At 34.7% G+C, this 26,455-nt stretch overlaps 1 protein-coding gene across 1 annotated transcript in view; it reads right to left on the bottom strand.

Annotated features, from left to right (window-relative positions):
- Window positions 1–10,601: 10,601 nt before the first annotated feature.
- The window catches only part of LOC116669001 (EH domain-binding protein 1-like), a 197,534-nt gene continuing 181,680 nt past the window's right edge, over window positions 10,602–26,455 (bottom strand). The window contains exon 6 of the mRNA XM_032497655.1: window positions 10,602–10,634. Within this exon, the coding sequence (XP_032353546.1) occupies window positions 10,617–10,634 (18 nt within the window). The 3' untranslated portion in view covers window positions 10,602–10,616. The remainder of the gene's footprint in view (window positions 10,635–26,455) is intronic.

The following is a 26,455-nucleotide window of genomic DNA, read 5'->3' as shown; positions in this document are numbered from 1 at the left end:
CAATATAGATTTGGTGTTACAAATAGCATTAAAGAAACATAGGAAAGCTGGGTTATCTACTATCAGAGACATAATACACCATTTTAAAACATGAGGTAACTGAGATTTTTCAGGGACACCAGAATACACGAGGACAATCTAGGGTTAAAGTATCATTCATATAGCTTTAAAATTCAAGTATCACCACTGCCATCAGGACAAAAGGAACAAGGAACATTCAGTTTGTGCAAAGAAGTGGAAAACAGATGAAAGACCCAATTATGGGATGCACATGACTAGCATAAAAAAACTATTGAGTACTTGAGTTTTTCTAAGATACAGATAGCATATTTTCACCTCTGTGTGATGAAAGAGCGTCTTTGCATTCTGCCACATGAGGACTTTTAAAGTGGTGAATATATGCCTGAATTTGAATGTGGTGAATGCTAAAGGAGATGTGGTGGCCATACAGGATGCTTCATCTCCTCCTTCAGGTAGTTATTTTAGTGACTCTTATGGCCAACTCCAAACCTACTTGAAGGGTATGGATAAAATACCATTGTTAGAATATATACTTCTTTTCTTGTACTTCCAGACTCTGGTGCCATGGAACATAGTTTTCACAAACATTTGCTTGAGTTTGAACCAAATGTATTAAGTATTTTTAAAAGTTATTTTCTGCCTACAGGTAACTAAAATAATATTAAAAGTGAGGGTAAAGAAGTATCTAGTCCTCATATTGAAGCCCTAACTTCATAGCTTCCAGTATAATTAAATACTTAGATAAATATTTTTGAGTGTTGATGTTGAGCTTGCTTCAGGGCAAGTTGCAGAATCTACTTTCTTTAGATTAAAAAAAATCATATAGATAATTACCATAGTTTTCTGTGATGTTTTAGGTACAGATTTGCCTAAGAGCATGAAGGTTGGTAGATGACTTCTTAAAGTACTTTTCAGCTCCAGGGTGATAAAAATATCTTAAACTTTCTGAAGTTGAAAAGTCATAATTAACCATTACATTTTAAAATTGAACGGTCGCATACAGTTAAGGTGTAATTCTCTAAAATACAGCAGCAAAAAAAGAGGTAATATAAAGATCAATTAATATTTTCAGCCACAAGTCAGAAATATTGTGAAAATGCAAGATTCAACACCTCAAATTACCACCATTTTAAATAAATAATTTATCTGATTACAGAGCACTTCAATAAGCAATAATGGATAACACAAGGTTTGTGTGGTGTATCTACTACACAGCTCTCTATAAGCATTGTAGAACCTGCCCAATCCTAATCACATGTAGTGTTCATTTCTTTCAAGTATTTAACAGAAAGCTTGAAGACCATTTTTCACACATACAAGAGACTTGAGAGACCATATGACTACATATCACTCAGACCTTTCCCTGTGGTGAAAACGGTCAAACTTTCTCAGATTGTGGATTTCTGTAATTCTAACTGCTGCTTAAGTCAGATCAATAACAACAAAACTGACTGTAATGATAACTTAACACTTCCCACATGTTGAGTACCGCTCTAAGCACGTGTTAATGTACAACACTCCTATGAAATAGGTATGTTATTATTCTTCTCTTACAGATAAGTAAACTGAGGTACAGAAAGGTTCATCAACTTTCCCTGGACTATACAGCTAGGAATGTCCAAAGCCTGTACTCCTAACTACTACAACCACTATACAAAAAGAGGCTTTAGAAGAAGCAGACAATTGGCTGCACCTGGCAGTTCGCTATTAAAAAAGAATTGAGATTTTCACAGATAATTATTTTTCTATGAAATAAAAATTACCTTTCAATTCCACTTACATCTCCCTCCATATTTCCATATATTCCAGACATCCTTTATTTAAAAAAATGACCTATGTTTTCACACCAGTTGCTCCAACAGCACTAACAAAGTTAATAACCATTTTTATCATTTGTTTAGTGACCTAATTTGAGTTAATTATCTGATCTTCGTTAACATCTTGTTAAATAAGTGAGGCTGATGCAATTACCACTGTTTTCAGATGAGGAAGGAAACTTAGGCCCAGGAAGTTTAAACTTGCTACAAGTTTATCAACAAATACCTAGAAGAGTTTAAATTCTATCATCAGTTCTACTATGGTTTTCATTTGCAGATTTGTGTTTGTTTTTCATTTTTTTGAGGTAGATGTAGGATGAGAAGAGCTCGTGTCTAGGTATCCTCCATCCACTATTAAAAAGACAAGAGGCTTGCCTGTTATGCAAAATGAGTTATGTTAAAGTTAAATGAAATGAACTTGGTTAGTCCTTCACATATTAGCAGCACACTTGGCTAGCATATATTTATTTATTCATAAACATATCAGCAAAGTTAAGGGCCCTACAATGTAGTATCTTTAAAACAAAAGTTTTAAATAGACTTTTACTTGGAGAACATTATCTAGCAAAGGTTATTTCAGGTTAACTATTGATAAAAATTTCAATTCAGTTCCTTTCGCTTTTACGCAATTATTACCATTCTATGGGAAGAGCTTTCTGCCAATCAAATTGTGCCCGTAGGGCTGTGTCTGGTGTGGTGCCCAGTACCATTATTGGTGCTAAATTATAACACAAGCAACAACAACTACCACCAGGTTACTGCATGCAAAGTGACCTGACCCAACAGCCATGCATAGCCAGGAGTCAGAGGAACTGTAAGCAGTATTTGAGCACTTCTTTTAGAAACCAATAGCAGTTTGCATATGATGTTTACATGCTCATATTTTAACAGTCAGAATACATTCTTGCATAGGACAAAAGAGGAATGGTTATCTAGTTAGGTTTTCCTAAATGCTTGTCTCTTGTTAGGAAAACAGGATCCTTTCACAAGGCTCAGAAGTTTCACAGGAGCTAGGGAAGATAAAACTAGGGAAGTGCACCTCTATTCATTGATTTAAAAAATACGTATGCATGTATGTATGTGTATTTCCGGAGATGGGGAGGGGTGGGGAGGAGAGAACTTAGAAGACAAAGGAAAAGATCTGCCTCTGCCTGTTCTTAGAATTTAGAAAAGGTCCCAAGTCACGAAAAAAGGTATTCAAGAAAGATAAAAATTTGAACTTCATTAAGTTCATAACAAAACATGCAATCCTTAGGTTTTATTTACAGGGTTTTTGAGAAGATCAAGTAACAAAAAATATATGAAAGTGCTTTGTAAGTGGTACGTGCTATAGAATTCAAAGTATTAAATTGCAACAGGACTTTGAATAAGCCATGATTCATTTGTGACTAAAACTTTACATTTAAAAACTCTAACAATGAAAATTATAAGTCTTATGTGGGGAAAAATAATAACATAGTAAAAAATTTGCAGTGTTTCTTATATACTTCAAAATTATCAATGTATATGGTTAAATGAAAAAAGCAAGGTATCAATATTATTATGCTCTTACACTGCCATGTGTTTTTCTGGAGATATATCTAGGAAACCTAAAATTAAGTTCTCTGAGGAAAAGAAAAGAGTAGGGAGACAGACTTACTTTTTACTTTTCTGTATTAGTTGTTTTTTTTTTTAACCTTTGGCCATCTATTCCTTTTCAAAAGAAAAAATAATTTCAAAAACTAATAAAAAAAGAGGAAATTTTCCACTTTCCTGTTTTACTACTGAAAGCTTAGTAAAATTAATTTCAAGGAAAAATTCAAGCTTATGCAAAATTTTTGAAAAGATGTTATGTAAAACATTACATTAAAAAAAAGTAAAACAGAGATTTAACATTTGTTTTTCTAGTTTCTCAAACCACCCTGTCCTCCACAAAGAGCTGAATGTAGTTTTTCAGTTCATAGGAATGGCATGGGTAACTTCAGTATCAGAATTCATGTTCATTTGCATGACTACTACTGCCTTCTGTATTTAAAAAAATTAACTTCAAATATGTGGGGCATTAAGTAAATATAGGCTTAAGTTTCTTAAAACAATTCTTATTTCGCTGTTTTTGAAGTAGTTTAGTTATCTTATTTTAAGGAAGAAAACTCCCTATACATAAAAATTCAGGGAAAGAAAATGTTCTGTGATCATGACATTTCAATGGCAAACCCCAATATTTCTAATAAGTTTGATCAGTTCTTTCTTGTTTAAAATGTTAATAATATGATAGCCTAAAGACATGGAAATGTAGAAATTAAAAATTATATTTCTTCATTTAAAATCAGGAATATACTGATTCCTTAGAAAACAGTACAGTGCCATGAACAATATATTTTATACATGTTACTTGATAAAGTTAAAAAAGAAAGTTATCAATACATTGTATTATATATTCTGTTAAATGAAAAACAACTAGTACAGGCACTGAAACAGGAAACATATAACCATATTTATTTTTTGATACCTGATTAGGCAGAATAACAGAGTAAATCCTACTGACTGTACATACTAAGAAAGGAGACACCAGATTCTCAGAGTACAGTCAGTTTGCCTCACAAAGCACTTTATACCTAGAATGTGAAAACAATAGCTCTTACGACAACCAAAAAAAAAAAAAAAAAAAAAAAAAACCAATTCAAAGATAACCTAGTGGTCTTGATTGACAAGACCAATATTCCTATTGTGAAGGCAGGAATCCTGACTTAACTTTAGAGATAAAATTGGCTTTTCAGAACAGCAGAAATTAACAAAGGTAATTCATATAAGGCTGAGAAGGAAGATTCAGACAGGGTCACACAGTTTCACACGTATTTCCAAGCAATGTCCAAACAAGCTGTTTCAAAAGGACTAAAATCAGTACTAGAATCTCTAGAAATAACTGATCTACCCTATTAAAAGTCAAGTCCTAAAATTAAATACCAAGCTCCATTTTTATCATGATAACCACTTTAAATTGGAATTATCTACCAGTAAACAATGGAGAATGGAGATGAATTACCTTGAAGAGGTTTGTTGGGAAAAGAGAGAAAAAGACCAGTTGAGTCAAGAAGGAGCAGAAGGATGGAAAAGATTGACATTTCACAATTTGTTATTTCTCTTTACATTACTTTAAGAGTCCTTTGAGAAGAATGTTAAAATCTTAAAGCATAAAATCCATCGAGTCAAATTTATGCTATGCCTGTTCTATTTTTTTAAGATCAAAATCTTTATGCCCTGCTACTATCTATTAGAGAAGGACAGAAAACCTACTTTTTATGAAGGTCCACTGACCCACTGGGAAAAAATTAAAACAGAAGAAAAGACAATTACTTACGGTTATACAGATTTTTTTTTAATGAATTTGCATATTTTAAAGAGGAAAAATATAAAATTTTCCTAATCTGAATCTATGGTTTATTCAAACTTTAAATACCAAAAAGAGGCAAAGAATAGATTTTAACAAGGAAGAAAAGTAGAATAGAATCAGAGAGCAGGAGTAGATGGCAAAGATGAGCTTGAGAGTTAGACCAGTACTGGAGGCAGTGGGTATACTGGTGAGCTTGATGGTAGAACTGTACTAATCCCACGAGGAACTTTATTGAGAAGGAATCAGCAGGGGATGACTAGTATTTGTGGTTCTACAGTGCTGCTGGCTAGGCACATACAATTTGAATTGGAGATTCAATACCTGTTGTTTGAAGTCGGTAAATCATGAAGTAGTCATGAAATAGAGTACAAATATATCATCTAGAACTAGAAGCACGAAGGGAACCACCAGAAGAATTAGAATCTGAAGCAACTGTAAGAAGCTGCCTCAAGGGAGTGAGCTGGAGGTAGAAAGAGAGGGGCAGGAGAATGTTGATTTTCAGTTAAAGTTGTCCCGTACTGTTTGATTTGTTATCGTGTGCCTGCATTGAAAAAAATAAAAACATAATTTTTAAACTCATAAACTAGAAAGGGCCTGACCTGTGTTAAAAGGTTTTCTGTTGTTTTTCATTTGTTTGTTTTTTGGTGTGTGTGTGGGGTTTTTTTTTTTTTTTTTGGTTTTTTTTTTTTTTTTTTGGTTTTTTTGCTAATTCCATCAAAAGGTTCCTGTCAAAAACAGATTTGATTTTTTTTTCCTGTGTATACACACGTTAGTTACGGATGATTAGCAAAGCATTCATTCTTCTATTTGCTTTGGCTGAGAACTGACTTGTGCTGTGTTAGTGTTAAGGAAATATTTCACTTTATATGGAGAAGATATGAAGTGTTGCTTATTTAAATACACATAAGGTAAAAGAAAGGGCTTATACATGTTTTAGGCTCACAAACAATAAAAATATTTAAGTAGGCTGAAGTAGAATTTATCCAACTTAGAAACTAGAGAAAATGCTATCTACCTTTTCTCTCTTTATCCAAAATAGGCTTTGCGAACTTACATACTTAGTATTTTAATTTTGGTAGAATGGTTAAAAAGTTTATTTAAGGAGATTTGATATCAGATATGACAGAAGCAATCATGAACATTTTCTTTAATTTTGTAAATATGTAGAGATTTTCTTTAAATAAAATTTTTTAAAGAGTAAAAAGTAGCTATATTGCAAAATTAGAGTTCGTTGAATTTAAGGTATCTGAAAATAAGTACCCAAATTGAGCCTGACAAATAGTCACTTAAAACATCTTAACTTTTCAAATGCACAATGTTTAAATAATATTCACTTGTAAAAAAAGTTTTCACATATGAAGAATCAGTAAGAGATGCAAAACTATTCTGTCTTTTAATAATTTTTTATAAAAATCACTTTTCTAAATAAAACTACTTTATCCAGCTAATTAGAAATTCGAGTCATAGCAATTTAGTTTCTGGCAACACCTGTCTGATTTAAAAGGAAGGTAGTCAAAACCAGGAATATGATTTAAGCTATACTGTGACTGATTTTGAGTAGGCTTTTACTAATTGGGTCCAACAATATAGGGTGGGGTAAAGAAAAATAAAAGTATATAGGGGAGAAAAAACTGGATTATCTAGAAACTAGCCACTAAAGAAGAATAAAGGAAGGATTTGAAGTCAATTCTCCAATCCCCATTTTATTCCTAAATTGCTAATAACAGCAACTTATAAACAAAGAGTTAGACAGAGGTGGCAATTAGGAATGAGGGCAAGGATAAGAAATACTGCTGGCATATGATCTGGGTATCTAAGACTACTTGATAATATTGTAAAACTCCACAGAAAGCAAAACTTCAGATCCAGGGCTTAACTTCACAGACAGCTCCTCTGACTTTTTCCTCTCATTTTCCTTTCTTCCTAATGCATATGATTAACAACTACTGTGTTTTTTTTCAATCCCAGCTAAATCATACTCCTCTTTTATTCATTACAGTGAAGAATTTTTTAAAAATTTTAGTGTTTTCTATTTCTCCCTTCTTTCTTTAGTAGGTCACATGAAGCATAAAGCCATTATTTTCAAAATAAACATCACTACCAATTTAGACTTATTATTTTCAAGCTCCTGAAAGGCCTTTCTAACAAATTAAATTGAGCAATCTCAGATAGCTCCCTTCAATTTTATTTCATTTTTACCACACACACCCCCTACTCATCACTTTCATTTTATATTATCTACTTGTTGACATGAATCTATTGAAATCTACTTCTAAACTGAACTCTGAATCTAGTCACCAAAACTGTCCTTGAATCAACAAGACCATTCCAAAAAGCCTGAGTGAATGATGGGTTTTGTATAATAATCTGAAGCCCTACAGATTTTCACTAGGTCAAGCTATTGTTGGAGTGAATTCCAAAGAGACAGTCACTGCAAAGAGAATGGACGTCCACTCATAGCTCACACCTGGGGAGCAGTTCTTTGCATGGAGCTGCTTTTAATACTAATGAAAAAGTATCAGCTCTAAAAGCACTTCTACAAAAGCCTGAAAGTGATGTAGGTATAGTGCACATTTTAAATAGGAAATATAATAATGCTAATTATGAATTTAGTTTGCTCTAAATGCAAACAAGGAATAGCACCCTAAAAAATTATACAACATGCATATATTCAAAACAAAAAAGAACAATACTAAACTAAAATCAATCCTTTTATTAAAATGAGATTATGATTTTTTCTTTTTAATATTTCCAGTATTGTCTTTATGTTGGTTGTGTGATATGTTTAAAAGACCCACTAAGCTATAATAAAAAAGTAAGTCTAAAAGACAAAAAAAGTTGTACATATCAACTTTATTTGCACACTATTCTCTGCACCTGATCCACAGAATTTATCACAACAGGTGACTTCTTCAGGCATGAAACTAAGAATAGTGTAGGTATCAGGGTTTGAATGTCTTACTCCAAGTTTATTCAGAATGAACTCAAACTCCCATTTACCCATTTATCATATATTTATAAGTATATAGTATCTTGCTGAGTATTTTCTGTTTACAAAATAACATATACTCTTCCTGCCCGTACACAGCTGCCTAAATTTAGCAGGGAGAGACAAAAGTGTCACATGGAAAGTTAAATAACGAGAGAAGATAAAAAATTTTTTAAATCGACAAGTTTTGTATATGAATAAATGACAAATTCACTTTTCAAACACTCATTGAGAGGGTCTACTATTTGTAAAACATTATTCTAAGTGTGGAAATCAGTTAGGTACACTTAGAGATTTCTGTCACTCCAAAAACAAGCAAAAAATAGGATGTTTGGCAAAGGAAAAAGGAATAGGAATTACCAATCTATCTGAGCTACAGGACACTACTGGCTTACAGGGACAGATCTCATGTTAAGATACAATCATTCTATAACTCACATAACTGGAAATACATGCCCTATTCTTTAAATTGGCTTGCACAGCAGCATATGTGGCACTTTAATTAACTGTAGCAATTGACATAACTTAAAAGCAGAAATCTGAAATAATGGGCTGTAAGCAGTACTTGTAAGCCAGTATTAATCCAACTTTAACCTATATGTAACAAAGTATCCAATGTCGTATCTAGGTTGTAAGGAGAAGGCTGGATATAACACAAGTGAATTCAGAAATGCTGAAACAAAAATGCTTTATGAGCAAAGGTCTAATTGGTTAGCAATATGCAGAGAATGAGCATTGCTGCTGAGTATTATTTTTTGAATGCCAGGACAGAAATTTTTATAACAATAAAAATAACCCTATTTTGAAGGAATCTCTAGTTTAGTTATCTAAACTATCATCATAAATATTATTAAAGAACATCTGGATACTATTCAAATGATATTTATATACTTCTCTATTTTAATAATTTATAAAAAAAACTACATATTTTCATCATTCTATAAAGAAAATTTTAAATGGCCATTTGTATTATATTAAAAAGTCATTAAAAATTCATCTCTTACAAAGCTTAATTGAAACTAACTACAAATTTGTTATCTAACAAACTTGATAACATAACATTTAACAAACTTTTACACTTAGATATTTTAGATATTATAACTTACAATTTTAGACTAACTTTTAAAATGAAACTAAACCATTTCATAGCTTATTTTATTCAATAAATCTATTTGTTAAAAATATTAGCAAAGTTTACAATTAACTGAAATTTTAAACTTGAGTATGTAGCTACTATACAGACAAGATCCAAAACAGGTGATCTTATGCACTGAATTTAATGAATAAACCAGTTGTGGCTGCTGGATATTTTGGTCTTTCTTGTTTTGTTTTGTTTAATTACTATCAAATAACCTACCTCAGTAAAACTGATCTTTACCTAAAAAACTTCTGATTACACATATTTTTCTTATAATAAATCAAATTCTATTTTTCTAAAACAGCTGAATTATATTCTACTTGAAGAGATACAAAAAGCAAACACTTAAAATCATGTTATCTCAGTTGTACACATGAAACTTATGTTATAAACCAATGTTACCTCAATAAAAGATGAATTAAGAAAAAATTACATTATCACATACATGCAACTGCTTTACTTTGGTAGGCAGAACTTTAGCGTGGCAGCCAAGAAAATGAACAAAAGTGAGTAGTTTGCTACTAATTAGCAATATGACTTCAGGCTAGTTACAAGATCATGATACCTCAGTTTCCTTATCTGTAAAATGAGAGAGAACTTCATGATTTCTAAGCCTCCTTCCAACTCTAAATTTCTGTGATCTGCTTATTTGAATTAAGAAAACTACATCTGCATTAGAAAATCAGGTTCTAAAGTTATAGAATAATGTGATAGTGGGTTATAATTTAAAGAAAACAACAAAAATAGTACAACGCTAATTTGAAATATATTAACTATCAGAAAGCAATGCTCTCAAGTTAACTAAAAACCAGGGGCAATAACTGCATATGCTTGTGATCATTTGACGATGGTATAACAAGAAAGTTTACAAAACAAGATATTTTATTACGAATACCACTTGCAGAAATATTTAATTTTACTACAAAATCAGAAACTATCAACAAGTTACAAGAGAATTATACTGAAATATTTTACACCTTACTTTTGAAATAGAGTTCTGTTACACTCTGTAAAACTTATAGATAAAAATTAAAAATTACTTAAAATGAATGATCACTAAAACTATAATACAATCAAAGTGTGTATAGGGATAGATCCTTATTTCTTTTAATAACACTTTATCAGCCACATAATGCTTACATGAACTAATACTATTTTCTGTAAAATTGTGAAATTCTTAAAAGGTTTAATGTTCAAACATGCCATCAACAGGGATCTAATAAAATACAACTTTAAGTAAAGGCAAACAATTTATTTCCTATTACTAACCTGATACAGGTATTACTGGAATCCAATTTTCTTTCAAAGGTGTGTTTTTTCCAAAGAACATCCAACCACCCACACATTATTTAAAAAACAAAAGAAATTAAAAAAAAAAAAAACTTGGTTAGAAATTGTCCCAGGACTATATTTTGACATTTTTAGCAACCTGACAAACCACTCTGTTTGCTTTCTTCTGCCAATACAAATCAAGCCAAGAAGCAGTTTCTTCATTTATTTCATCCACAAAACTACACTATGTCAGGGTAAAGGTCAGTCATCAATAATACATGCTGTTGCTACAGATGAAATAAAAATGCTCATCTGGGCCCTGTTTCAAAGACTGACCCACTGTAACCTATTTAATAAGACCTATAAAATTAGGAGGATGTGGGAAGACCAACAAGTATAAAATACCCCTTCCCCACCAAACTTTGTTTGCCAACATTTTATAGCAAATTAAAGAAGGTCATTCTTAGAAAACTTCAGGTAGTCTTCACCAGAAAAGTGGATTTTTTTTTTCCCCTAGTAGCTTTAAGAATCTCATGTTTTAAAAAAAGTTTGCAGGAATGTTACCCTGCAGGCATCTATGACAGCATCACGAGGTTTCAGATTTAGTGTGGGTGGCTGGATAAAGTTGGACACTGATCAGTTTTGTGTATGCTGAAAGGCACCAGGCTGGAACAGTGTATTCAGCAATTGGGTATGAGATTGCCAGTGCAGTGGGATGGAAGATGTATGCATTGGCACTCCGTGTGGAACCAGTAGGCTTGCTGAAAAGGTTACTGCAGTCTTGACTTTGGCAGCTGTCTTATTTAAGTGATCATGAAGAGCTAAGAGTGAGAGCCAGAGTTATATCTATGAAGATTAGAAGTTGTGCATATTTGAGGCACTGCCTGTCCCTTAGAATATTAGGTCCTCAGAAACAGAAAGCATGGAGTAGTCCTTTGGGTAGGGAGGGGCAAGGGAGGTTACATAACTGGGAAAGTGTCACATTTTAAAATACTTAGTTAATTTAACTCTCAATTTTCAGGGTGGCATTTAAGTTAAAACGTGAACAGATGTAATTATGTAAATGGAAGAAGCAACTATGTAATACTTCAGTATTAATATTATCAGGTTCACAGCCCCAAGCTCTCTGTCTACTATGTATGTCTATGTCTTTTCAATGTACATTCTGAACCCTCTGCCTCCAAAAGCAGTTTGTGATGACCACTCAGTCTCACAGAACACTTTTCATTAACGGCAACAGCCTAAGGACTTTTCTTACTACTACCAAGGACTACTCTGTGCTACTGTTCTTGACTGAATGTATAAAGGAAGGGCAGTGCCCCAAACATGCACAACTTCTGGTCTCCACTTGTGACTCTGGATCTCACTCTTAACCCTTCACGATCACTTAAAGACGATAGCTGTCAAAGTCAAGCTACTTCCACAAGACAAATTCTTTTTGCAGTGACCTCTCCCACTTTTTCTACCACCACTAAATCAAGTATTTTTTTCCTCATCAGAGCTAAAATAAGGCAAGAGAGAATTATCCATGCACTGATGAGTGACGTTTCACAGACCTGTGCTGCAGCATCTAATACAGGGTCATGGTATGCCTTTAACATCCGCAATTAGATCCTGAAATCATATGATTCTACTGGATAAAGATTAAATACTGCATAAGTTTTTGTTAGAGATCACCTTGTTGGTGGACCTTCAGAAACAGGCACAAAGAACTAAACACAAAGTTAAGTAAAATGATTTCTTAGTAATTAAATAGAAAATAACTGTTATTCTTAACTAAACATAGGCAAAAGAAGCCTCTTAAAAGCAAGTATGATAAAATTGAAAGGAAAAGTATATCGTTAAACTGGAATTTCAAGCTTCTAGATTCTAGAAACATTTCTTTTAAGTATTCTGATCTTTTAAAAAACAAGTCAGAATTTTTTTTACATAGGAAAAGTCCAGGATTATTACTCTAAATGATAGATTAATAGACATATGCAATACCCCTCCCCCACCTATATTATTAAAATTTATTTTTAAAAGTGGGATAATTTGATTTTTACGAAGGAAATATCACAAGCACGTACTGATCATGGTAACATTTCCTAGTGGCAGAAGTCGAGTAATTTAAATAAGAGGAAATCTATAAATATTTGACATAATAAAGAAATAGAGAAGTCCACATAAATCCTAAGAAATAAACTATTTCATCAGCTACAGTATTTTTAAGCAATGTCAGAAGAATACTACAGAATTATTCTATAATTACAAAAATATTCTTAGCATGTGAAAAGAAATGATTCTAAACTGCTTACTTTAACGAGAGGCATTGTTTAAAAATCCTTTTTCCTGACACTGAAACCAAACTGTCACTAAAAGAAAAACAGAAAAGATTCCCTGAAAGCCCTCAATCTAAAATACAATTAGTATTTTGAAGTAAAGAAACCACCCCATTCCATCCCCAAAATCACAACCCTGAAGAGTTGCTATTTAAATATTAGCCAGTGCTCTGTGAACCATTTTATATTAAAATTGGATAGTTCTAAACATCACACATATAAAAAGTATTGTTTGACACAGTGCCATTTTGATGATAAATTGCAATCTATAGCTCAAATAATTCTACCCAGGGATTAACATTTCAGAGGCTGAGCCAGAGATTATGCGTGTGGATCTTGAATTTCATCATCTCCCTTTGGCACAATAGCTTATTCTTCCTTTTTTTATCTGTTCTTTCATGAAGGGTCAGGAAAGCTTAGCCTTGCTGTTGCATTCATTTCATCTCTACATTAACCAGATACCTTGCAGTCTTTCGTTCTTATGTGTTATTCCATTACAAATACTATACTTCACTATAGTATGGCTAATGAGGTTTGTACCAAATCAAAGGGTGCCATCAAGTGGTTACAGTACTCTAAACAGCATTACACTAAATGACTCTTCTCGACAGATCTCCTTCCACATAGACAAACTGTGCCACTCCTCTATGAACAAACATACTAATGGGGGTAAAGAATAAAATTAACATACTACTTTTTATTCTTTACTTTCTATCCTTCAGGGGTTGCTTTTCTGCATGTTATATTTATAAAGAACAATTTTAGAGCCAAAGTTAGGATTAATATTTATGTCAGCAGATTATCGAATGTTATTTATTAGGCATAATTCAAGCATGGCAGCACTACTGGGAACTAAACAAATCAGTCAAAATTCATGACTAGATCAATAGGAGTTTACTTCTGAAAATAAGCAATAGTGCACATACTTAAAGAAATACAATGCCTTGTCAGATCCTTTTCCTATTCTAGTGAAAAACTGCAAGGCTATACAACAGAGCCAGTAATGTTTGATTTATTTCATGCAGCCCTTCCTAAGGTCTAACAAGGAACCTAGCAGTTGGTGTAAGGATGTATTTTCAGAAATTTAGAAAACTTTCAACAGCTAATTCAACAGGCTACAAGGGTCATTTAGGTTCTGAAGATAGGATTCTAGAACTGCTCTTGGAAAACACACACAAGATAACATGTAATTCAAATGGGTCCACTCTACAGAGCTGGCTAAACTGCTCCTGCTTTAAACCATGCTGTGCCAGGGAGATCTTACAGGCTTAAAGCATCTTCCTAACCCTAACTATATACTTAATTCCACAGCAGAGAAAGTAAATTATTCAAGTTCATAGATTACACAAAATGCAAAAATTTAAATCGTAAAAGCTAACTTGATCTTCAGAAGATTTAAGGAGGATAAGGTAGCAAAACTAAAGATCTGTATGAAGGAATTTGTTATTTCCTACACAGCTGCTGCAGATTGTCTGCAAAAATATTTCTCATCACACATTTTCTTCTAGAGCCTTGCCATTCTCTCCCATCAAGTGGCGGCGTCTAATTCCCCTTCCCTTGAGTTTAGGTAGGTTTGTGACTAGCCTGTGGCTAAGAGTGTGGGGAAGTAACACTGTAACCAATAAGGCCTGGTCAGAAAAGGTGATGCAACTTCCCCCTGAAGAGCTGAAAGAGTCACTCCTAAAGTCTCCAGCTGCCACAAAAGCAGTTCAACTGCCCTGAAAGAAATCCAAACTAACCCACTCAGAGAGATGAAATAAGGAAGGCCTTGAGACTACATGAAGTGAAAAAGCCCCCTCCTGTGCTCCCATCTGATGTTCTAGCCCCGAAACACCTCCCACTCCTGCATTCTGAGAGACTCCAAGCCACAGCTGCCCAATCAAGCCCTAGCTGCCCAGCCAAGCCCTTCCCTGACCCACAAAAACTGTGAATAATTTGGACAATGACTACAATCTGATCCATTGAACTGAATCACGAGTGGTAGAAAATGATCAAATTCTCGAGGATAGTCAGCAGACTTCAACCTGCATTGATGCACTGCTTATAACACTTAGCTGGTTACATATGGGAATGCAAAAGGCACAATTAACGTTCAAGAAGCTCAGAGCACAGAATGATAACAATAAGCAGAAGGGTCAGAAAGATAAGACTGCCACCTCTAACAGATGAGGATGGAATTATGTGGGTTGGAAAGAAAAAAAAGGTTTAATTCTTTTTTTTTTTTTTCAGGCGTCTATACTTTCATTTTTTATAATTTTTTTAAAACTTTTTTTTATTGAGTAGTAGTCATTTTACAATGTTGTGTCAAATTCCAGTGTAGAGCACAGTTTTCAGTTATACATGAACATACACATATTCATTGTCACATTTTTTTTTTTTTGCTGTGAGCTACGACAAGATCTTGTATATATTTCCCTGTGCTATACAGTACAATCTTGTTCATCTATTCTACATATTAAAATCCCAGTCCGTCCCTTCCCACCCCCCGCCCCCTTGGCAACCACAAGTTTGTATTCTATGTCTATGAGTCTGTTTCTGTTTTGTATTTATTTATTTATTTTTAGATTCCACATATGAGTGATTTCACATGGTATTTTTCTTTCTCTTTCTGGCTTACTTCACTTAGAAATGACATTCTGCAGGAACATCCATGTTGCTGCAAATGGCGTTATGTTGTTGTTTTCATGGCTGAACAGTATTCCATTGTATAAATGTACCACATCTTCTTTATCCAGTCATCTGTCGATGGACATCTAGGCTGTTTCCATGTCTTGGCTATTGTAAACAGTGCTGCTATGAACATTGGGGTGCAGGTGTCATTCTGAAGTAGGGTTTCTTCTGGATATATGCCCAGAAGTGGGATTCCTGGGTCATATGGTAAGTCTATTCCTAGTCTTTTGAGGAATCTCCATACTGTTTTCCACAGTGGCTTTCTTTGCTTCCCTCTCCCACTTTTAATGATTTAGATGTCTTCTTTTACAATTTTGTGTTTATTCTTTTTGTAATTCATGGCAGTTATCTCCTTTCCAGTTATGAGTTTCTCATTTTTGTAGCATCCTGCTTCTTTTCTATTTAGAATAGACCTGTCAATACTTCTTATAGCATGGGTTTAGTGTTGCTAAACTCTTTTAGTTTTTGCTTGTCTGTGAAGTTCTTTATCTCTCCTATTCTAAAGGATAGCCTTGCTGGATAGAGTATCCTAGGCTGCATCTTTTTTTCATTCAGGACTTTGAATATATCTTGCCACTCCCTTCCGGCCTGTAGTGTTTGTGTAGAGAAATCAGCTGAAAGCCTTATGGGGGTTCCCTTGTACCTCACTCTTTGTTTTTCTCTTGTTGCCTTTAGGATCATTTCTTTATCCTTGACTCTGGCCATCTTGATTATGATATGTCTTGGTGTGGGTCTGTTTGGGTTCTTCCTGTTTGGGACCCTCTGAGCCTCCTGTACTTGGATATCTGATTTCTTCTTTAGGTTTGGGAAGTTTTCAGTCATGATTTCTTCAAATACCTTTTCAATCCCCTTTGTCCTTTCCTCCCCTTCTGGAACCCCTATTATGCGTAGATTGGCATGCTTTATATTATCCCATAGGTCCCTTATATTGGTTTCATTGTTTTTTATTTGTTTTTCTCTTGGCTGTTCTGATTGGGTGCCTTCTGTTGTCCTGTCTTCTAGGTCACTTATTCGTTCCTCTTCATTATCTACTCTGCTTTGTACAGCCTTTAGGTCAGCTCTCATCTCAGCAAATGAGTTTACTAATTCTACCTGATTCTTCTTTATAGCTTCTATTTCATTTTTTGACATATTTTATATCTCTAAACACTATTTCTTTTAGTTCCTTCAGTACTTTGATCACCCCTTTTTTGAAATCTTGATCTAGTAGGCCATCAATGTCTATTTCCTTGATTGTGCTTTCAGGGGATTTCTCTTGATCTTTTAATTGGGAGTGGTTCCTCTGCTTCTACATATTGCTCATATCTCTCTGGCACTGTGGCCAGTGGGTGGGGGGTTCACTCCCTCTCCAGATGCTGCAGTCAGATGCTGCTCTGGCAAGGCAGGTGGGTGGATCGTGCCCCCTCCAAGCACCGTGGTCAGGTGCTGCGTTCCTGCCAGGAAGGTGAGTGGCCACCTGCCCTCTCCCAGCACCGGTTGCTCCGCTGCTCTGTGCAGCTGCCCGCTCTGCCTCAGGTCGGTGCTCTGTAGGCGGGCTCGAGGAAGACCATGGAACAGCCCCACCCCTGCTCCTTGCCAAATCTCAGCTCGTTTGTCTTGGCGGCGTGAGTTCTCTGAGGTGCCAGGGCAGAAAGACCCTATCTGCCTCGGGCTGTAAACAAGTCTCAGTCTTGCCTAGGAGGTTGCAGAGCCCCTGGGTGCGGTTTCAGGTCTCAGCACAGCCCCTGCCCGGGCGCTGTGCACAGGAGGAGATGGAGGCTGTGGCTGTGTCCCACCTCTCTTCTCACGAGAAGCGCCAGTAATGGCGCCGCGGGTCTGAGGAGACAAAGGCTACGGTGTCCCTCCCCCCAGGGCACACAAGCCTTGTTGCTTTGCTTTTTTCGCAATTTATGGGGGACCGAAGTTGTTCTGCTCCATATCCCCTCCCAGCCACGGCACGCAGCACCCTGCAGGCCCCCTGGAGCTGCCTCAGTGTAGCCACCCCAGTCCTCCACCGGGCTCGGGAAGCCTGGCCCGGCCCCAGCTGCTGGGTCCCGTCTCGGGGTGGGTGTCACGGGGACCCTTTGTACCTGTTTAACTTAGTTCTGTTGGCCAAGGGGTGCTCGGGGCAGATCTGAGCCTCGGAGGCTCCCCCTCCGTCCCGCTGGCCTCTCCATTGGAGGGAGGAGACCCAGTGAACAAGTGCTATTCTCCCTTTGCCGCTCCCACCCTGTGGGACCAGTCCCTCACTGTTTTGTTTTTTCTTCTTGCTTCTTCCCTTTTCTCCTACCAGATTTTTGGCGTCTTTGTCTTTTGAAGAAGGTGATGTTCTGTCAGAGTTCGGCAGGTGCTCTGGTTGGCTGAGTGGGTCCGTAGATGTGAGTTTTGGTGTATTTGTGGGATAGGGTGAGCTATAAGCGTCCTTCTACTCCGCCATCTTGCTTCTCCCTCAAAAAAAGGTTTAATTCTTATGTGTTATTTTTGGAAGGGAGTCAGATGTCCTGAAAAGACTGAACTGGTGATGCAAGATCTTATAGCTAAAGAGAAAGTTTAAAACTATTTTAGGGCAATCCACATAAAAATGCCAGAAACCAATGTAAGAGAAAGTAGGTTATATCAGTAAGGTAAAAGAAAGAACAGAATCTTGAATGTGTTCTTTAATAACACAGTGAAGGAAAAAAATACTTAATTAAAGCAATCTGAGTTGGAAAAATCATCCATATATCCAACTACTTTCCATATACATCTTTTCCCCCACAACCTGTCCTCACTAATTCTTCCCCTGTGTTCTTCTCTATTGCTTAAGAACAACACAAGCACCCAAATACTCAACTTAGTAATCTGGACTCCCTGACATCCCTCAATTGTCGGAACTGATTTAGAGTTAACATTAAGAACACCATCTTCTAAATAGCTATTAAATCTCTTTCCTTTTCTCTGTCTGCACCTGCTAATGCCACTGTCCTAGTTCATGCCCCTGGATAAATTAACTGCCTATCTGATCTTTAGCCCTTCAGTTTTATACAACTCACTCAATTCAGGCTCTATAGCAATATTTTTTCAAACTGTAGGCCTATGACCCATTAGTGGATCATGAAATCAACTTAGTAAGTTGCAAAATCACTTCAGTGGCTTGCAATTAGCTTTCTAAATCACCAGGAAGAAATATTAGAGTTCATCTCACAATACTAGTAAGAGTAAGATGTGTTTCATGAATTTTTGTTGTTGTTGCTATATATATAGGTGCCTATATATGTGTACTGAATCATAAAGTGAAATGAATTTTTTTTAGTGTTATACTGATCTTCCAAAATACAAATCTGATCGTTTTACTTCTCTGCTTAAAACTTTTTTATAGCTTACTAGAATCATGGATCAGAATCACGCAGAGTCTAAGCAAATCTGGACGTTCTACTAGACCCACAGGTGATTCTGATGGTCAGCCATGTCTGGGACTCACATGCCTCTGGGATAGAGCTCAAATTCTACCATACAGCACACAAGGCCAGCCACTAGTGCTCATCTCTCTAGTGTTAACCCCATCTGCTCTCCCCATTTTGGGTATGAAACTGTAGCTACTTTATTTCTGTCCTTTACCACTGCTATTTCCTCTGTCCTTCTGCCAGAACCCACCCTTCTCACACAACTTTCTTGTGGGTAAACTTTTGAAAGTCTTTTAAGACATAGTTCATGTCTTAAAGCCCTTCCCATGTCTCTGACAGCACAGCCACTTCTTGACAACCTCGATGGACCTTCCACCTGCCTCTTTCCTGGCATCATCACTGTAGTCCCATCATTTGCTCACAGATCTCCCTCTCTGATTAAACTGAAAACTACTTGAGGGCTGAAACCTTGTCTTGTTACATCCCCCAAATCTAGGAAGTAAATGAAGAAATCAATTTTATAGTACCCAGTATAGTGAAGTCCAAAAACCATTCATTCTGTGACCCAATTAAGTAGGACAATAATAGTCTCTTTTACAAAGCATTTAATCCTATTCTTTTTTTTTTTAAACTGAGATATAATTGACATATAACATTGTATTAGGTACACAATCTAATAATATATGTATATATTACAAAATGACTACCACAATAAGCTTAAACATCTATCATCACACCCAGTTACAACTTTTTTTCCATGTGATGAGACCTTTTAAGGTCTACTCTTTCAGCAGCTTTCAAATATGTGACACAGTATTTTTAACTACAGTCACCATGCTGTACATGGTTTGAAAAGAAAAAAAAAAGTCAGGAGAAAAATAACTTTGGACAATACTTACAGTGTAAGAGCTAGGAAGGCATGTATTGTTGATTGCTTTGGCTAAAGAAGTTTAATATATAGGCATAATGTAAATAATTACAATGATTTCTAGTGACCTAATTAAAGAGTTTCATCCCTATTTCATGCCATTTGACCACTTTTCTAAACTTTTCCTTAAGTTTAATGAGAAAGGAGAAATTCTTCAAGTTTATTTTACTGATTATTTTCAAACTGACTATTTTCACAAGAACGCAATAATTCAGGTTTTATAAAATCAAAGCTATTAATTCAAGATAAAAACAGGAAATGAAAGGGAAAGAAAGAAATTGCATCAAAAAATTCTGGCTAAAGAAAGTGGCAATAGAGTACCTCTCTCTATCTCACCAGCCCCACACCCAACCCCCAAAGGACAGCTCTGTGCTTCTTAGCAGGCAAGGCTTATATTTAAGTCATACACACACACACACACACACACACACACACACACACACACAAATATATACATACATACGTACATAAACATACACATACACAGACAGGTTTAAAAAGAGAGAATTATTTTCCTATAAACTTGTTCAACAAACACTTAACACATTCAACACACATCCTTCCTTTCAGCATATTCTCAAATGTTCTGACTAGTCTAGTTTATTTTAATGATTTGGCTGAAATAATTAACAAATGCCACAGGCAATTCAGATTGCCAGGATCTAAAAGGTAAATAACTCTAGGAAAAAAAGGTATTCAGGGAAATAATAACAAACTGCTCCTCTTCTGTAATGGCTACTAGCTATAATCTGTCTGTGGATATACTGTACATAACTATCTCTTTTGTTTAAAGTTAGCAAGAAGCAACTTGGAAAGACAATAAAATACAAATGTCTTCATTATTGTGGTCCTTATGATCTTAATAGCATGGTAATATAATTGGGCCCCCTAAGATTCAGGCGACAAGGAGTTTCTACCCTTGATTCTGACACTGAAAGACAACTTAAGAAACATCTCTTTACCTCTGTTTTCTAATAATGAAGTATCAACTATTGTCAACCAAATTTTCAAGGCAAGACAAGAAAAGGAGTTACAGAGTTTCTGTATATTACTTAGAGTTTCTCCAAAATAATTTTTATTTAAAAACAAGTCTGTCTTAAGGCAAAGAATATTTTTTAAGCACTGAATTATTTTAAAGTACCAGATCTATCAGAACACTGTTTTATCATGTCATTGAGCATAAGACTGTATTTCAACAGTACCCAGCTGTCATAATGCTGATAAAAATCAACAATTATACCCAATTTATGTGAGACCAGAGACATACTAGGAAAATGCCACATTAAATTTGATATAGAAAATTCGTGACTACATTATAAAAAATAGAATCAAAAGAAAATTTTAAAGAGAAATCAGGTATTAATAGAAAAAAATGGGTAGGGTAATAGATAATTCACAGAGCATTATGAAAATCTTACTTTCTAGAGAGCTTAAAAGTGTTGAAGTACTCAGTTTTGAACCCTCAAGCTGATAACTTTCTATAACAGATCTGAAGTACACAGGTAAATTTTGCTTCTCTAATCAGTTATGCGTCTTTCTTACAATGTCACCAGTTCCACTTTGATAGGATGTAATTCGTGAAAAGACTCCACTTGCTTTCCTGTCATTACAAATGCACCCATATCCAATTACATAATGCAAAGTTCCAGCTGTATACAAAGAAATAATTTAACATAGACTTTTAAGAGTTTGTTTTTGTAATTCACTGCATGGTTGTCTTTGAGCAAAAATTTATGTAGAAGCCTTCAATATACTAACCAGTCTTTCAAGGTGGCTGTTGTGCCAGAAAACTAGAATGCCAAAAATCCATCCCATTATAAGACAAAGGAAGTTTTATTTATAAATCACTAAGAGAATAAAGAAGAGAGACAAGTGAAAGTTGCAAATTGAAAAACATTAAAACATACTTTTCTATTAAAAGTCGAGTGTCATTAGAATACTACTATAATACAATTACTAAGTGTCTGTTCTAATGTCTTTCATCATTTTCGGGTTATAAAGGCCTCATGCAGATTCATAACATCTTGTATGTGCTAGTACCTTTCACTGCTGAATTTCTATGATTAAACATGTAAAAAACTGCTCAAATACACTGCTAGTTTTAAATATCTCTAGTGCAGTATTAGAGGTTTGTTTTGATAGCTGACTGTCTTGTTTATCAGCTTCCTCCCTCCAGTTGGCAAAAAAAGAACTGAAAGCAACTCTGGTTGTCTTCCTCTCTTATTCATCCATATGAAAGACATTTGAAGGTAGCTAGCAGGAAGTAACAAGAATAAACTAAATGGCCCTGGCAATTTAGAAGACGGACTGCAGTACACTACTGTGACTCAGTAATAACTACACAAATTACACGCCACCAAATTTATTCAGTATAGAGTTAAAATGTACACTATTTTTTAGTTTATAGAAACTAGAATGCACAAGGCTGTGGTACTTTCCTTAACTCCCCAAAGTCACCTTTTAGTCAACTTACATTCACGTCCATGGACATATAGTTGTTGGAGAGACAGTAATCACTCACTAAAAGACTTCCTTTTGTATTATCAAATTTAAATTTAAATAGAAAGACCTATTACAATGCTAAAACATTATGCTACTGCTCTACATCCTTTAGTTTTGTTTCTGATGAAATGTGTAACATTAAACCTCTAATAAACTTAAACTTTTAAATATTACTCAAAAATGTTACTTGGGGCTACATTCTAGTGCCTTCCATTTACTGTCTACAAAAAGCATAGTAAAGAAAATAAGATAAAAGGGTGATTACTATCTAAAGTTACAAAATAATAAAATGGGCTATCCATATGAGAAGTGGTTTTCCCGACTGTAACATGTCACTCATCTATTTTTCAAAAATTATAAAAACACACAGTAGTCCTTAAAGTGTTCTGGGAACAGATTTCACTGAAAATCTGATTAAAAAGAAAAAAAGGACCCTCATACACAAACTTTTACCTACATTTTAAAGAAATCTCAATCCTCTGAAGTCTATCCATACAAGAACCCCTGAGGGTCCCAAGATTCAAGGTGAAGAGCCTTGAATGTGTGTGATAGCAAGCCGACTGTGGCATCTGTCACCAGTACAGGGAAAGATGATTTCACTGATCTGAGTAGCTGAGTAAGTGACTCCATATTTCAGTACTCATCTTTTCTGAAACCTTTTGCTTATAAAGACTTGTTCTTTGTTCAAGCATATTCAACTACAAATCTGGTATTCATGACTTTCCATATCTGGTCCTTTTTTAACCTAATCAATTAATTAAGTAATTTCCTATTCCCTCAGGTTTTCCTTCCAAGTCTATTATTTTCCCATCATTTGTGAAGTCTCTCTGCCGTTTATTATTAGCATGCATTGACTTTTTACTATATATCAAGCACCATGCTAGACGCTTTTTATGCCTTTAATAGCTCTAATTTCAGCTACTATTTTGTAAGATAAGTCAGTTTCATAGGTGAGAAAAAAAGAGGGAGGTTCTGAAAGGACAAATAAGTGCCAAGTCCACATTTAGGCTGCTAGTAAATATGATTCAAATCCAGGTCTAACTGAGCCTCTGGGCCTTTTCTCATTATCTAATGCTTCTCCAATTTTTCCTCTCCATAACCCTTAACTTTACTAAGGAGTAGGATGCATACCTCTGAAGAGCTGGGAAGTATAACCAAAAGTAGCTCGATCAAAATGTGACATTTCTTTAAACTTATGTTTCATCTTTAAAATTCATTTTTACTTTTGCCTCTTTCTAAAATGATTCTGTGGAATTATAAAATGCCACAGAATAAATATAAAAATTTTAAAATTTTATAATTATAAAATTATAAAAATGCCTTAAAGTACATATTAGAGAAGAAAATTTACAATACAAAAAGATAGAAACTGCCACATGCCTCTAGGGTTAAACACAGGTAAGTTTGAAAAGCTGCTCCTAAAACATTCCTGATAATTTCAGTCCACATTAACTCATCTACCCCTACTTTCTGTTACACTTTTCAACCGTCATTACGCATTTAGCATAGTACATCACTTTATTCTTAGTTTATGGGTGTATCCCTCAAGCCAGATTGTAGTATCTGAGTAGAGATGTTCTTGTGTATCCCCCATAGTAATTAATTACTACAGGTAGGCTCTAAACCCAGTGCCTAGGACAACAAATGTTTGATGAGTGGATGAGTAAATGAACAGTAAAACACATGGGCTTCAGAGTCTGAAGACTTGAGTTTGAGACCAGGCTAAGCTGTTTCTCAGTATTTTGGCGCTAGTCACTTAACCTCACCAAGACAGAGAAATTATATTAAAATCCACTTTAGAGAGGTTTCTTAATGATTAATGAGGCATTTTATTTGATAACATTCTGTATTACTTAATAAAGCTTTTCAAATATTATTTATGATTTATAAAGTTACTAATTGATCAGTTGATAGTTTAATTTTATTTTAAAAGGCAAGTGAAGTAAAATCTTAAAGTTAATATATTATATTGGCCTAGCTAAGTAACTTTAGAAAGAAATGTAAACTGTAATAAATTCCAGTAGGGTATACTGTTTAATTGATCTAGGTATGAAGGCATAAAATTATTTTCATAGTGGAATACATTTCACAATGTATAAAATACTGTCTTATACACTCATTCACCCTTCCAGTTTCCAAAAAGTTATATAAGCAGGTGACCCCAGTGTTCTCAAAGCCACCTCCCTTCCACATCAGAATTCTAATTCAGTAGGTTCAAGATGGGAGACAGGTATCTGCTTTGTTAAAAAGGGACATGGGTGATTTTAGGGCAGCGAATACTGACTTAAAACTAACAACATCAACAGTTCTTTCCTTTACCCCTATTACCTACCATGTGAACCATGCACATTTGTAGATTCACAGCAACTATAATGGTGAATGTTTTAATTCCTTAAAAAATTATATATGATAATATAATTCAACTAAATGGTTGTAAATTATTACAACCCTAGAAAAATCAACCACTCTTTTTAAAATAAAATACTCAAGAAAGTAATCTATTGAAGTATATGCTGTTCACAAAGTAACCACAATCTCTTTTGCCTCTGTTCAAGTTAATCCAGCCACCTAAAGCACTCTCCAAACTCACCGCAGCCGACTATCAGAAGTACTTAGTCTCTTATCAAAAAATCTCTTATTTGGATTTTAGGAAGGCAATACAGTGCCTATGCCTATATTACAGTGCCCAGATTACAGCACCCTCCCTGTGAGGCCTGAGGCAGCACCCCAAAATCAAACACAGTAATATTTGTACAGTAAAATGCTTAAATATTCAAACTAAGTGAAATAAATACTACAAATATCTTCACAGCAGGTCAGGACAGGTTTTGCCTCCAAATGAATTTAAACCAAATTTCCAAAATGTAAACAGTTAAAAAAAAGTCTTTAGGCAACAGAGATTTTGGATTTTGAGATTACAAATAAAGGACTGTAGAACTTTTTAAAAATAATACAAATAAATATATATGCAAAACATGTATTTCCATATCCAGAGATATGGAAAATAAACTAGTGGTTACCACTGAGGACAGGAAAGGAGAGGCCAATGAGGGAAATGAGATTAGGAGATAACAAACTACTAAGTATAAAATTGATAAGCAACAAGGACACACTATATGGCACAGGGAATTACAGCCATTCCCAAGTAATAACTATTAATGGAGTATAATCTGTATATCTGAAATTAATATAATACGGTAAATCAACTATAGCTCAATTAAAAAAAACTTCACCTTTTTAGGTTTCAACTCATATATAACTTTCAACAGAAAGCTTCCCCCCCCACCCACGAAGACTGAGTTACTCTTTATATGTGCACATTTAACACCTTATACTTATTTCTATCTTAGTGGTTGCCTTTTTATTTCTCACCAGACTGTAGGATAGCTGGAGTCAGGGACCATATCTTTTTCATGATCATACTCTCAATATGACATGGTATCTATTTAATAAATAGTGAAGTAATAAGAAATTCGAGCACTAAGAGTTAAATCTAGTAAAGTTTTATACTACTCTACTTGCTTGATCTGTAAGGTATGATTAACATCAATAAAGATGCATCTCCACTTGATAAAAGTGGGACAAAAATCAGAAAATCCAACCAAAAAGACTACCCAATAGCATACACATTGTAATAGTGCGAAAATAGTGTTTTGTTGCTGCTAAATAAAACTTTTCCTTAATTTGTTAGCTAGGACATTTAACACAGTAAACTACCATATGAAATAAATTGTCTATCATGTAGCAGTTTGTTTACTATTTTAACACAGGTTTTCTTGTGTTACACGTAAATACAGTACAGCAGACTTAGATATTAATCCATGTAAGGTCCCTTTATGTGAGAGGAATTTTAGAATGTAGAATTTGAAGATGGACACTTGCTTTAATTAATATAATTGAATAAAATTGACAATTAACAAAAAATGACAGACATTAGGCATGATGAAAATGGAAAACTAAGTTTTTAAGCAAATCGGCAGTCACACAAGAATCTTAGAATTTTGAGAATTCTGTCAGACTCAAGGCATGTATGATCATTCTTGGGCATACCTTTCCTTTTTTTTA

Source organism: Camelus ferus, chromosome 15 (genome assembly GCF_009834535.1).
Source record: "Camelus ferus isolate YT-003-E chromosome 15, BCGSAC_Cfer_1.0, whole genome shotgun sequence".
Taxonomy (NCBI): Eukaryota; Metazoa; Chordata; class Mammalia; order Artiodactyla; family Camelidae; genus Camelus; species Camelus ferus.
This window is presented reverse-complemented; position numbering and strand designations above follow the sequence as displayed.